The 12025-nt window shown below is 46.0% G+C and overlaps 1 protein-coding gene across 1 annotated transcript in view; it reads left to right on the plus strand.

Moving 5' to 3' along the window:
- Positions 1 to 11409, plus strand: part of LOC147007758 (dynein axonemal heavy chain 8-like) — a 37141-nt gene extending 25732 nt beyond the window's left edge. The window contains exons 6-8 of the mRNA XM_085866438.1: positions 10399 to 10557; positions 10842 to 10899; positions 11189 to 11409. Of these exons, the coding sequence (XP_085722564.1) occupies positions 10399 to 10416 (18 nt within the window). The 3' untranslated portion in view covers positions 10417 to 10557; positions 10842 to 10899; positions 11189 to 11409. The remainder of the gene's footprint in view (positions 1 to 10398; positions 10558 to 10841; positions 10900 to 11188) is intronic.
- The last annotated feature ends 616 nt before the right edge of the window (positions 11410 to 12025 follow it).

A 12025-nucleotide genomic window follows, 5' to 3' on the forward strand; every position in this document is an offset into this window, starting at 1 on the left:
GAACTTGTGCCATGCTTGGTGGTAAAACGGTTGGAGTATCCTCTCTGAATCTGTGAGGTCAGTGGTACAAACCCTGTCCTGGTGTCAAACCAAATATTTTCAAAATGGTATGTGCTGCTTCCTTGCGCGATGCTCAGCATTTAAAAAGGATAGAAAACGGCAAACAACCATAGGTAGGTCATAATGACACATGGTTTGATGGGCCTTATGGCCATTTCCTGTGTCGAAGTTCCTTGAAAGGGAACGAAACAAGACTCCCCGTGCAGGAGAAAAAAGATAGCCGACAACACGCGGTGTTCCCAGGCAGTTTCCCATCTCGGTCCTGACATGGTACAACGACCACTACTACTACTTCTACTACTTCCACCCCAATTATTCGCAGTTTCTTGTGGGGTCGGCCAGACAACTTGTGCCATGTTTGGTAGTATAACCGATGGAGTTTCCTTTCTGAATCTTTGAGGTCAGTGGTTCAAACCCTGTCCTGGTGTCAAACTAAAGATTTTTAAAATGGTATGTGCTGCTTCCTTGCGCGATTGTCGGCATTTAAAAGGATAGAGAACGGCCAAACAACCAGAGGGAGGTAATAATGACACATGCTTTGATGGGCCTAATGGCCGCTTCCTGTGTCGAAGTTCCTTGAAAGGGAACAAAACAAGACTCCCCATGCAGGAGAAAAAATGAAGCCAACAACACCCGATATTCCCAGGCAGTTTCCCATCCAGGTACTGACCTGGTACTACTACTACTACTTCCACCCCAATTATTCTCTGTTTCTTGTGGGGTCGGCCAGAGAACTTGTGCCATGCTTGGTGGTATAACGGTTGGAGTATCCTCTCTGAATCTGTGAGGTCAGTGGTTCAAACCCTTACCTGGTGTCAAACTAACAATTTTTAAAATGGTATGTGCTGCTTCCTTGCGCAATACTCAGCATTTAAAAAGGATAGAGAACGGACAAACAACCATCGAGAGGTAATCATGACACATGCTTTCATGGGCCGAATGGCCGTTCCTGTGTCGAATTTCCTTGAAAGGGAACGAAACAAGACTCCCCGTGCAGGAGAAATTAAGAAGCCAACAACACCCGTGTTCCCAGGCAGTTTCCCATCCAGGTACTGACATGGTACTACTACCACCACTACTACTTCTACTACTTCCACCCCAATTATTCGCAGTTTCGTGTGGGGTCGGCCAGAGAACTTGTGCCATGTTTGGTAGTCCAACCGATGGAGTTTCCTCTCTGAATCTGTGAGGTCAGTGGTTCAAACCCTGTCCTGGTGTCAAACGAAAGATTTTTAAAATGGTATGTGCTGCTTCCTTACGCGATGCTCAGCATTTAAAAAGGATAGAGAACGGACAAACAACCATAGGGAGGTAATAATGACACATGCTTTGATGGGCCTTATGGCCGCTTCCTGTGTCGAAGTTCCTTGAAAGAGAACCAAACAAGACTCCCCCTGAAGGAGAAAAAAAGAAGCCAACAACACCCGTTGTTCCCAGACAGTTTCCCATCCAGGTACTGACCAGGAACTGACCTGGTACTACGAACACTACTACCACGACTACTTCTACTACTTCCACCCCAATTATTCTCAGTTTTTTGTGGGGTCGGCCAGATAACTTGTGCCATGCTTGGTGGTATAACAGTTAGAGTACCCTTTCTGAATCTGTGAGGTCAGTGGTTCAAACCATGTCCTGGTGTCAAACTAAAGATTTTAAAATGGTATGTGCTTTTTCCTTGCGCGATGCTCAACATTTAAAAAGGATAGAGAACGGACAAACAACCAGAGGGAGCTAATAATGACACTCGCTTTCATGGGCCGAATGGCCGCTTCCTGTGTCGAAGTTCCTTGAAAGGGAACATAACAAGACTTCCCGTGCGGAAGAAAAAAGATGCTGACAACACCCGGTGTTCCCAGGCAGTTTCCCATCCAAGTACTGACCAGGTACTGACCTGGTACTACGACAACCAATAATACTACCAATACTTCCACCCCAATTATTCTCTGTTTCTTGTGGGGTCGGCCAGAGAACTTGTGCCATGCTTGGTGGTATAACGGTTCGAGTATCCTCTCTGAATCTGTGAGGTCAGTGGTACAAACCCTGTCCTGGTGTCAAACTAAAGATTTCTGAAATGGTATGTGCTGCTTCCTTGCGCGATGCTCAGCATTTAAAAAGGACAGAGAACGGACAAACAACGATAGGGATGTAATAATGACACATGCTTTGATGGGCCTTATGGCCGTTTCCTGTGTTGAAGTTCCTTGAAAGGGAAGGAAACAAGACTCCCCGTGCAGGAGAAAAAAAGAAGCCAACAACACCCGGTGTTCCCAGGTAGTTTCCCATCCAGGTACTGACCTGGTACTACGATAACTAATAATACTACCACTACTACTTCTACTACCACTACTACTTCCACCCCAATTATTCGCAGTTTCTTGTGGGATTGGCCAGAGAACTTGTGCCATGTTTGGTAGTATAACCGATGGAGTATCCTCTCTGAATATGTGAGGTAAGTGGTTCAAACCCTGTCCTGGTGTCAAACTAAAGATTTTTAAATGTTATGTGCTGCTTCCTTGTGCGATGCTCAGCATTTAAAAAGGATAGAGAACGGACAAACAACCAAAGGGAGGTCATAATGACACATGCTTTGATGGGCCTTGTGGCCTTTTCGTGTGTCGAAGTTCCTTGAAAGGGAACGACACAAGACTCCCCGTGCAGGAAAAAAAAGAAGCCGTCAACACTCGTTATTCCCAGGCAGTCTCCCATCCAGGTACTGACCAGGAACTGACCTGGTACGACTAAAACTACTACCACGACTACTACTACTACTTTCCACCCCAATTATTCTCAGTTTCTTGTGGGGTCGGCCAGAAAACTTGTGCCATGTTTGGTCGTATAACCGTTCGAGCATCCTCTCTGAATCTGAGGTTAGTGGTTCAAACCCTGTCCTGGTGTCAAACTAAATATTTTTAAAATTGTATGTGCTGCTTCCTTACGCGATGCTCAGCATTTAAAAAGGATAGAGAACGGACAAACAACCATAGGGAGGTAATAATGACACGTGCTTTGATGGGCCTTATGGCCGTTTCCCGTGTCGAAGTTCCTTGAAAGGGAACGAAACAAGACTCTGTGCAGGAGAAAAAAGATAGCCGACAACACGCGGTGTTCCCAGGCAGTTTCCCATCCAGGTACTGACATGGTAATACTACCACTACTACTACTACTTCTATTTCCACCCCAATTATTCGCAGTTTCTTGTGGGGTTGGCCAGAGAACTTGTGCCATGCTTGGTGGTATAATGGTTAAAGTATCCTCTCTGAATCTGTGAGGTCAGTGGTTCAAAGCCTGTCCTGGTGTCAAACTAAAGATTTTTAAAATGGTATGTGCTGCTTCCTTGCGCGATGCTCAGCATTTAAAAAGGAGAGAGAACTGACAAACAACCAAAGGGAGGTCATAATGACACATGCTTTGATGAACCTTATGGCCTTTTCCTGTGTCGAAGTTCCTTGAAAGGGAACGAAACAAGACTCCCAGTCCAGGAGAAAATAAGAAGCGAACAACACCTGGTGTTCCCAGGCAGTTTCCCATCCAGGTACTGACATGGTGCTACTACCACTACTACTACTACTACAACTACTCCCAACCCAATTATTCGCAGTTTCTTGTGGGGTCGGTCAGAGAACTTGTGCCATGTTTGGTGGTATAACCGTGAGAGTATCCTCTCTGAATCTGTGAAGTCAGTGGTTCAAACGAAAGATTTTTAAAATGGTATGTGCTGCTTCCTTGCGCGATTGTCAGCATTTAAAAAGGATAGAGAACGGACAAACAACCATCGGGAGTTAATAATGACACATGCTTTGATGGGCCTTATGGCCGCTTCCTGTGTCGAAGTTCCTTGAAATGGAACTGAACAAGACTCCCCGTGCAGGAGAAAAAACAAGCCAACAACACCCGTTGTTCCCAGGCAGTTTCCCATTCAGGTGCTGACCAGGTACTGACCTGGTACTACTACCACTACTACTACTACTACGACTACTTCCATACCAATTAAATTATTCACAGTTTCTTGTGGGGTCGGCCAGAGAACTTGTGCCATGTTTGGTCGTATAACCGTTAGAGCATCCTCTCTGAATCTTTGAGGTTAGTGGTTCAAACCCTGTCCTGGTGTCAAACGAAAGATTTTTAAAATGGTATGTGCTGCTTCCTTGCGCGATGCTCAGCATTTTAAAAGGATAGAGAACGGACAAACAACCATAGGGATGTAATAATGACACATGCTTTGATGGGCCGAATGGCCGCTTCCTGTGTCGAAGTTCCTTGAAATGGAACTTCACAAGACTCCCCGTGCAGGAGAAAAAACAAGCCAACAACACCCGGTGTTCCCAGGCAGTTTCCCATCCAGGTACTGACCTGGTACTACTAACACTACTACTACTACTACTTCCACCCCAATTATTCTCAATTTTTTGTGGGGTCGGCCAGAAAACTTGTGCCATGTTTGGTCGTATAACCGTTAGAGCATCCTCTCTGAATCTGAGGTTAGTGGTTCAAACCCTGTCCTGGTGTCAAACTAAATATTTTTAAAATGGTATGTGCTGCTTCCTTATGCGATGCTCAGCATTTAAAAAGGATAGAGAACAGACAAACAACCATAGGGAGGTAATAATGACACATGCTTTGATGGGCCTCATGGCCGGTTCCTGTGTCGAAGTTCCTTGAAAGGGAACAAAGCAAGACTCCCCGTGCAGGAGAAAAAAGAAAGCCGACAACACCCGGTGTTCCCAGGCAGTTTCCCATCCAGGTACTGACCAGGTACTGACATGGTACTACTACCACTACTACTTCCACCAAAATTATTCGCAGTTTCTTGTGGGGTCGGCCAGATAACTTGTGCCATGCTTGGTGCTATAACGGTTAGAGTATCCTCTCTGAATCTGTGAGGTCAGTGGTGCAAACCCTGTCCTGGTGTCAAACTAAAGATTTCTAAAATTGTATGTGCTGCTTCCTTGCGCGATGCTTAGCATTTAAAAAGGATAGAGAACGGACAAACAACCAGAGGGAGGTAATTATGACATATGCTTTGATGGGCCTAATGGTCGCTTCCTGTGTCGAAGTTCCTTGAAAGGGAACAAAACAAGACACCCCGTGCAGGAGAAAAAAAGGAGCCCACCAACTGAAATGAAAGCGAGGGAAAAACCTTCAGTGTAGGCTTTATTCCACTTGATTGAAGCCGCTTCTACGGGCACATCAGGGGATACAGGTGCAGCAAGGAGTACAAATGTAGCAATGTATACATGTGCAGTAAGTAGATCAACGCAAAATAAATCAGCAATTAGCGCGGATTCCGGTATACTCTCAATTCTTACCATTCAACGAGCACCAAGTGGACCGCCGCTGTAAATGACAATGCCCCAGGGACAATCCCCCCAACCGCACGGAATCTTGGCTTTATCTATCCCGTGCGTGAGCCGTGCGACATGTGATCACGCGTCATGTCCTTCAATTCACCACATTCTCCCCGTCTTTAAAATGTAACTAGAGGCCCAACTAACGCACCATGATTACTTCAGCGCTATGGGAATATACATTTCAAGCAGCGCGAACTATTTAAACTGCAGAAGCATACATGCCAAGCAGTGAGGATTATTTTGAGTTGTAGGAGCATGGTAATGAGCATCGATATATGATATAATGAGCATATAGGAGCATGAGCATCGAGGATGCCGATAATCCCCTTATCAGATCGAGTCGGCGAGGGGGTTTTATCCATCGACCTCTCCGGGAGTAAATGGCGGTTTCACTTGAGGGAGGCTTCCGATCCTCTTGGGGAGCCTCGACTCGTGCCGGGGATGACTCCTCGATCGCTCGGGTGGAACGCGGCAGCTCCGTCGCCACCATTCCCGGGTGGAGTTCCTGGGGGGGAAACACCTGGGGAGGGAATGTCAGAGGGAGGAGTGCCAGATGGTGGTGCACCTGCGGGAGGACTACCTGAGGGAGCCAAATGGCGAACCGACACAGTGGTCTCCCTGCCATCAGGAAGCTTGACATGAGCATACTCTGGATTAGCATCGATGAGTTCGACCTCCTCCACCATGGGTTCATACTTGCTTTGTCGTACCGGGCGTTTCATGAACACTGTTCCGGGATAGCTTAGCCAGTTGGGCGCCGTTTGGCCGTCAACATAACGTCGCTGGTGAGTTAACATTCGTTCGTGAGGAGTAGCATTGGTGGACGTACAGAGCAAAGAGCGTATGGAATTCAGAGCGTCGAGAAGGGTAACCTCCCACCGCTCGGGCCCCAGCCCTCTCGATTTCAGCGCCAGAGTTACGGCTTTCCAAATGATTCCATTATACCGTTCCACCTGCCCATTACCCTGTGGGTTGTAACCCGTCGTTCAACTAGTTGCTATGCCGTGCTTAAATAGGAACTGTTTTAGCCCGGCCGACATGAAACACGGCCCTCTGTCTGAATGTATGTACGAAGGTTTCCCAAACATAGCGAAGAGGTCAGACAGACATTTCACGACAGTGCCCGAGGTCATATCTGAGCACGGAAATGCGAAAGGGAACCTTGAGTATTCATCAACAAAAGTGAGTATGTATCTGTTGTCTGTCTCGGTCGGCAGGGGCCCTTTGAAGTCGATATTTAGTCTCTCGAAGGGTGAAGTGGCCTTGATCAACCTGCCAAATGCCGCGCCATATAATCTGGGTTTTAGTTCAGCACAAACAGGGCATGAAGCATTCATTTGTTTAATATCTTCGATAGAATAGGGAAGGTTTTGTCTGCGCACGAAATGTGCCATTCTGGTTACCCCCGGGTGGCACAGAGACACATGGAGGTCTTGCAAAGCCCGACTGATTGTCGCCGAACAGTAGACCCGAGGGAAGGTATCTGCAGCAGGGTTTTCCCTCCCGGGCCGGTAAACAATTTCGTAACTGTAGCAAGGTAGGTCTATCCGCCATCTCATTATTTTTCATTCTTAATTTTCCCGTTATTTTTCCCATCAAACATGAATGCAACGGATCGCTGGTCCGTGACGAGTGTGAAGTGGTTTCCCAGTAAATAATGTCTCCATTTACGCAGGGCTTCGACAATAGCGTACGCTTCCTTCTTTATTGCCGAGTGTCTCTGCTCGCTTCCAGAGAGAGTTCTCGAGAAGAACGCGACGCGTCGGCCGGACTGATTGAGCGTCGCAGCTATCGCGTGATCGGAAGCATCCGTTTCCACCACGAACGGCACCGAGCTGTCGATCGATAATACCACGGAATTACTGATATCGTCTTTGAGGCTGTGGAAAGCTTTTACAACAGCGGAATCTGGTGGGAAGTTTTTGCAATGCACTAGGGGATGTATTTTCTCGAAGTATTGGGGGATCCATCTCGCGTAGTAAGCGAACATCCCGATCACCCGACGCATTGTCTGCAGGTCATGAGGTGGGGGTAGCTCACGAAGTGGGCGCAATCGTTCAGGATCGGGCTTAATCGTGCCGTCAGCTATTGTGTAGCCGAGAAGATTAATTGACCTTTCCGAGAATACGCATTTCTCGTAGTTGAGGGTCAGATTGTATTTTCTAGCAATGCTCAAGAATCTATCCAGATTCATATCATGTTCCCCCCGATCTTTACCGCACACCGTGACATTGTCCACGTAAACAAAAGTGTCTTTGAGGTTTTCATCCGAGATGATGTCGTGCATAACTCGTTGGAAGCAAGCTACTCCATTCGTGACACCGAACGGAATCCTACTGAATTGGTAGAGGCGTCTACCTGCCTGGAACGCGGTGTAAAGTTTGTCTTCCTCTTGGATGGGAATTTGATGATAGGCGCTTCGCAAATCGATGGTGCTGAATATTTTATAATTGGCAACGCGTTCGACCATCTCGTCTATGCGCGGCAAAGGGTAGGCATCGAGTTGGGTGAAGCGATTGACCGTTTGAGAGTAATCGACAACCATTCGTTTCTTGTGGTTCTGGCTGCTGGTCACCAACACCTGCGCGCGCCATGGGGAATCGCTCGGTTCTATAATACCTTCTTCCAGTAATCGCTTGGTCTCAGAAGTGATGAAGTTCATATCGGCAGTGGTATATCGTCGCGATTTGATCGCCATCGGTTTACAGTCCGGCGACAAGTTAGCAAACAGCTGGGGGGACGATACCTCTGCGGTGGTCAGAGCATTTAGAATTAGACGAGGTTTGCTTCCTCCAAAGGGTATTTCGACGCTCGTGTGCTGCTTGAGGACATTATGACCCAGAATTACGTCTGCGCATAAATCACGAAGCACCAGTACCCTTACATCCCGATGCGTGTACCCTTTTACGTCCAATTCAACATTGCAGTACCCTCGTATGCGGGACTGTAGTGATGTGGAGGCCATGCATACCGTATTGTCTGTTGGGTGGATCTTCCATTTCCTGCCCTTCACTAGCGAGCTGTTGACGAAACTTTCAGAGCTACCGGTATCAATCAGAGCCTCAGCCATATGCCCATTAATTCGCACGTCGATGATAACCTTGGATAGATTTCCCAGTGAAGCCGCAGTTAGTTTCTTTTGTGAGTAGAGGGCCGCAGAAGTGGGTTTATTTCTCCTAAGAGTAGATTTGCATACCCTGGCATAATGCCCTTTCTTGTCACAGTTCATGCATGTGGCATCCCTGGCGGGGCATTTGTTGCGGAGGTGTCTTTTATACCCACAAAAGAAGCATTTACCAACCGAAGTAGTGGCTGAGGAGTTTGTCGAGGTCGAGGTATCCGATTCCTCGGGTTTTTCTCCATCCTCAGTGTCGGAGGTGCCCCGGGGGGTTCCTTGAGTTTCCGTCGTAGCAGCGTTCATTAACAGCATCGGTGTCCCATATGACTCAGATTGCTGCTGAGCCGTATCAGTAGGGTAAGAATACTGGTTCTGGCTCACTTTTCCCCATGTAAATGAATGGGGGATTTTCAGCCATGAAATTTTTCTTTTTTTTCCCCTAAAACAATAAATCCCCTTTTTAGCCCAAGGTATATTTATTTGTCTCCCCTTTTAACCTGGAGCCTGGTGTTGGCTTAGTGGTTAGGGTGGCGGCTTGGGATCCCAGGGTCCTGAGTTCAAGCCCCGTTGGCTGCTGAATTAACACCAGGGGGTTGACTCAGCCTGCCATCCTTCCGAGGTCGGCGAAATGAGTGCCAGTGTACTGGTCCCGGTGTATGCCCCGGTTAGAATAGGTGTACCATATCCCTGTGTGTCGAAAGAGGCGACCAGGGTTGGCGTCAGGAAGGGCATCCGGCCATAAAACATTGCCTCAAGAAAAAGCCAAACCCCTGCACAGCAGGGAAAAATGGCTGTAAAAACGGTCATTTTTTTATTTCCCCTTTTAACCTAGGGGCTCTCTATTCAAATAGCCCATACAACAAGATAAAGATTTGTTAAAGGTGATTCTAAAGAAATATCTGAAACGTCGAAGCCTCGGGGCACTCTCTATTCAAATAACCCATACAACAAGATAAAGATTTGTTAAAGGTGATTCTAAAGAAATATCTGAAACGTCTAAGCCCCGGGACACTCTTTATCAAATAACCCATACAACAAGATAAAGATTTGTTAAAGGTGATTCTAAAGAAATATCTGAAACGTCAAAGCCTCGTGGCACTCTTTATCAAATAACCAATGCATATTGTTTAGCTCACTCATTGAACCTATAAACATTTGTTCATTCTCAAATTCCTTCAATAGTTTAATTTTCTTTGCACAATAATCCCCATCTAAAATATTGAAAAACAAAACATTTGAATTTTTATATTTTTTAAGATACCCCTTTTGTGCCATTACGAAATGATAAACTTCTCTTAATGATCTCATCTGGCCACCGCCCGAGTTGCAAATCATTTTTGTACATAAACCACGCCATAAAAAAAGTTTTGTTTCAAATGTTTTCAGTTCATGCCGTGAAAATGAGGAAGTGTTTTTTTGACACGGCCGTGCTGTGTGAATGAGGAAGTGGTTTTGGACTGTCATGCTGTGGAAAAATAGGAACTATTCTGTGAGACAAGGTCTCGTGTTTATATTTTATCTCAGAACACGAACTGAAAACTTTTTTTATGGCGTGGTTTATGTACAAAAATGATTTGCAACTCGGGCGGTGGCCAGATGAGATCATTAAGAGAAGCTTGTCATTTCCTGTGGCCACACCCAATGATTAAGCAATCTCCTCATCGTTGCTTTATAAGCGGTTCGCCAGACAAAGTTTCTGCCAGACGGGATTTTCATTTTTACAACTGAGGCATGGGCGATCTTTCTTCCGATGAAGACAACAGCCCACTACAGAGTTGGTAAGTTTGTGTATGGTTTTCTCTTTGAACGATGAAGCAAATGATTATTAATTAAATCATGATAATTCTGATATATATATTTTTTCCCTGACAGGGCATTGGAAGAAATTGAGTTTACATATCACGACGTGGTTCATGAAATTAATACTCTTATTGAAGAGATCAATGATTTTAGAAGAGAATTGAAAGACATTTACAATGAGTGGCACGAAGTCTTATCACGTCCTCTCATCTCGAAGGAATTAAACCAATGGTGAGACACGTGTGTGTGCGTCTCTCTCTCTCTGTCTGTCTTTCTACCTACCTCTCTCTGCTCTTATTGAAGAGGTCAATGATTTATAATGACTGGTCTCTGATCTCAAATGAATTAAACCAATGGTGAGGCACGTGTGTGTGTCTATGTGTGTGTGTATGTTTGTGTGTGTGTGTGTGTGTGTGCGTGTGTGTGTGTGTGTGTGTGTTGTTTTCCCTGTCTGTTTGTATCTCTCTCTGTCTGTCTCTTCATCTATACCTTTGACTTATTATTTTTTTTTTCAGCACTATCGCACAACATCAGCTGTTGAAGCAATCTTGTACAACACATGATTTTCTGGAGGTAAATATTTCTGAATTATTATTAATATCACTCGTACAACACATGATTTTCTGGAGGTAAATATTTCTGAATTATTATTATTATCACTCTCTCTTTAGAATGTCGCCTTATGTTGGTTGCATCATTAGTTTGGACGTGGTTTTGTCAGTACACTGGAATTCATTTTATTGACCTTGAAAGGATGACAGGCTCCTGGTGTGTTAATTCAGTGGCCAACGAGGCTTACTCATATTACCATGTAATTATCTTTATAAAACCTAATTAATATCCACTTTTTGTTTCAAAACAGAATATGGTGTCTGAGTTTCGAAATCACAAGACATCTGAAGAAGATTGCTGGGAAAGATTATACATTCTCGCAAATGAATATTTAATATTTTCAATATTAATAAATTATATTTGTTTTGTTTACAATTACTTGATTCTGAATTACAAAAAAAGAATCAAGACATGAACGAGAGGGAGGGGGGGAGGGGGGGTAGGTGCGCTCCCCCAATGACCCATCACCCCCTCATCCCATCCCTCCCCTCCCCATGTGTGTGTGTGGGGAAGGGTGGGGGTGGGATGAGGGAGGTGGTGGGTCAAAGGTGGGGGCGCACGGGGGGGATGGGGGGGGGTGGGGCTTGTGTGGGCGGGGCTTCGGTGGGGCTTGTGTGGGTGGGGTGTGTGTGGGAGGGGCTTGTGTGGGCGGGGTGTGTGTGGGTGGGGCTTGTGTGGGTGGGGCTTGTGTGGGTGGGGCTTGTGTGGGTGGGGCTTGTGTGGGCGGGGCTTGTGTGGGCGGGGTTTATGTGGGTGGAGCTTGTGTGGGAGGGGTTTATGTGGACAGGGTTTATGTGTGGAGTTTTTGTGTGGAGCTTGTGTAGGCAGGGCTTATGTGGGAGGGGTTTATGTGGGCAGGGTTTATGTGGGCAGGGATTTATGTGGGTGGAGCTTGTGTGGGAGGGGTGAATGTGGATGAGGCTTATGTGGATGAGGTTTGTGTGGATAAATGGATGGGTGGAGAGATGGGGGGATGGGTGGATGAGTGGAGCTTGTGTGGATGGGTGGATAATTTTTAATTAAATAAACATGTTGTGTGTGTGGGGAACTAATTAACTAATCACTAATTATGTGAATATGATGAATA

This window comes from Eptatretus burgeri, chromosome 26, assembly GCF_056783735.1.
Source record: "Eptatretus burgeri isolate ZD-2024b chromosome 26, Ebu_testis_v1, whole genome shotgun sequence".
Classification (NCBI taxonomy): domain Eukaryota; kingdom Metazoa; phylum Chordata; class Myxini; order Myxiniformes; family Myxinidae; genus Eptatretus; species Eptatretus burgeri.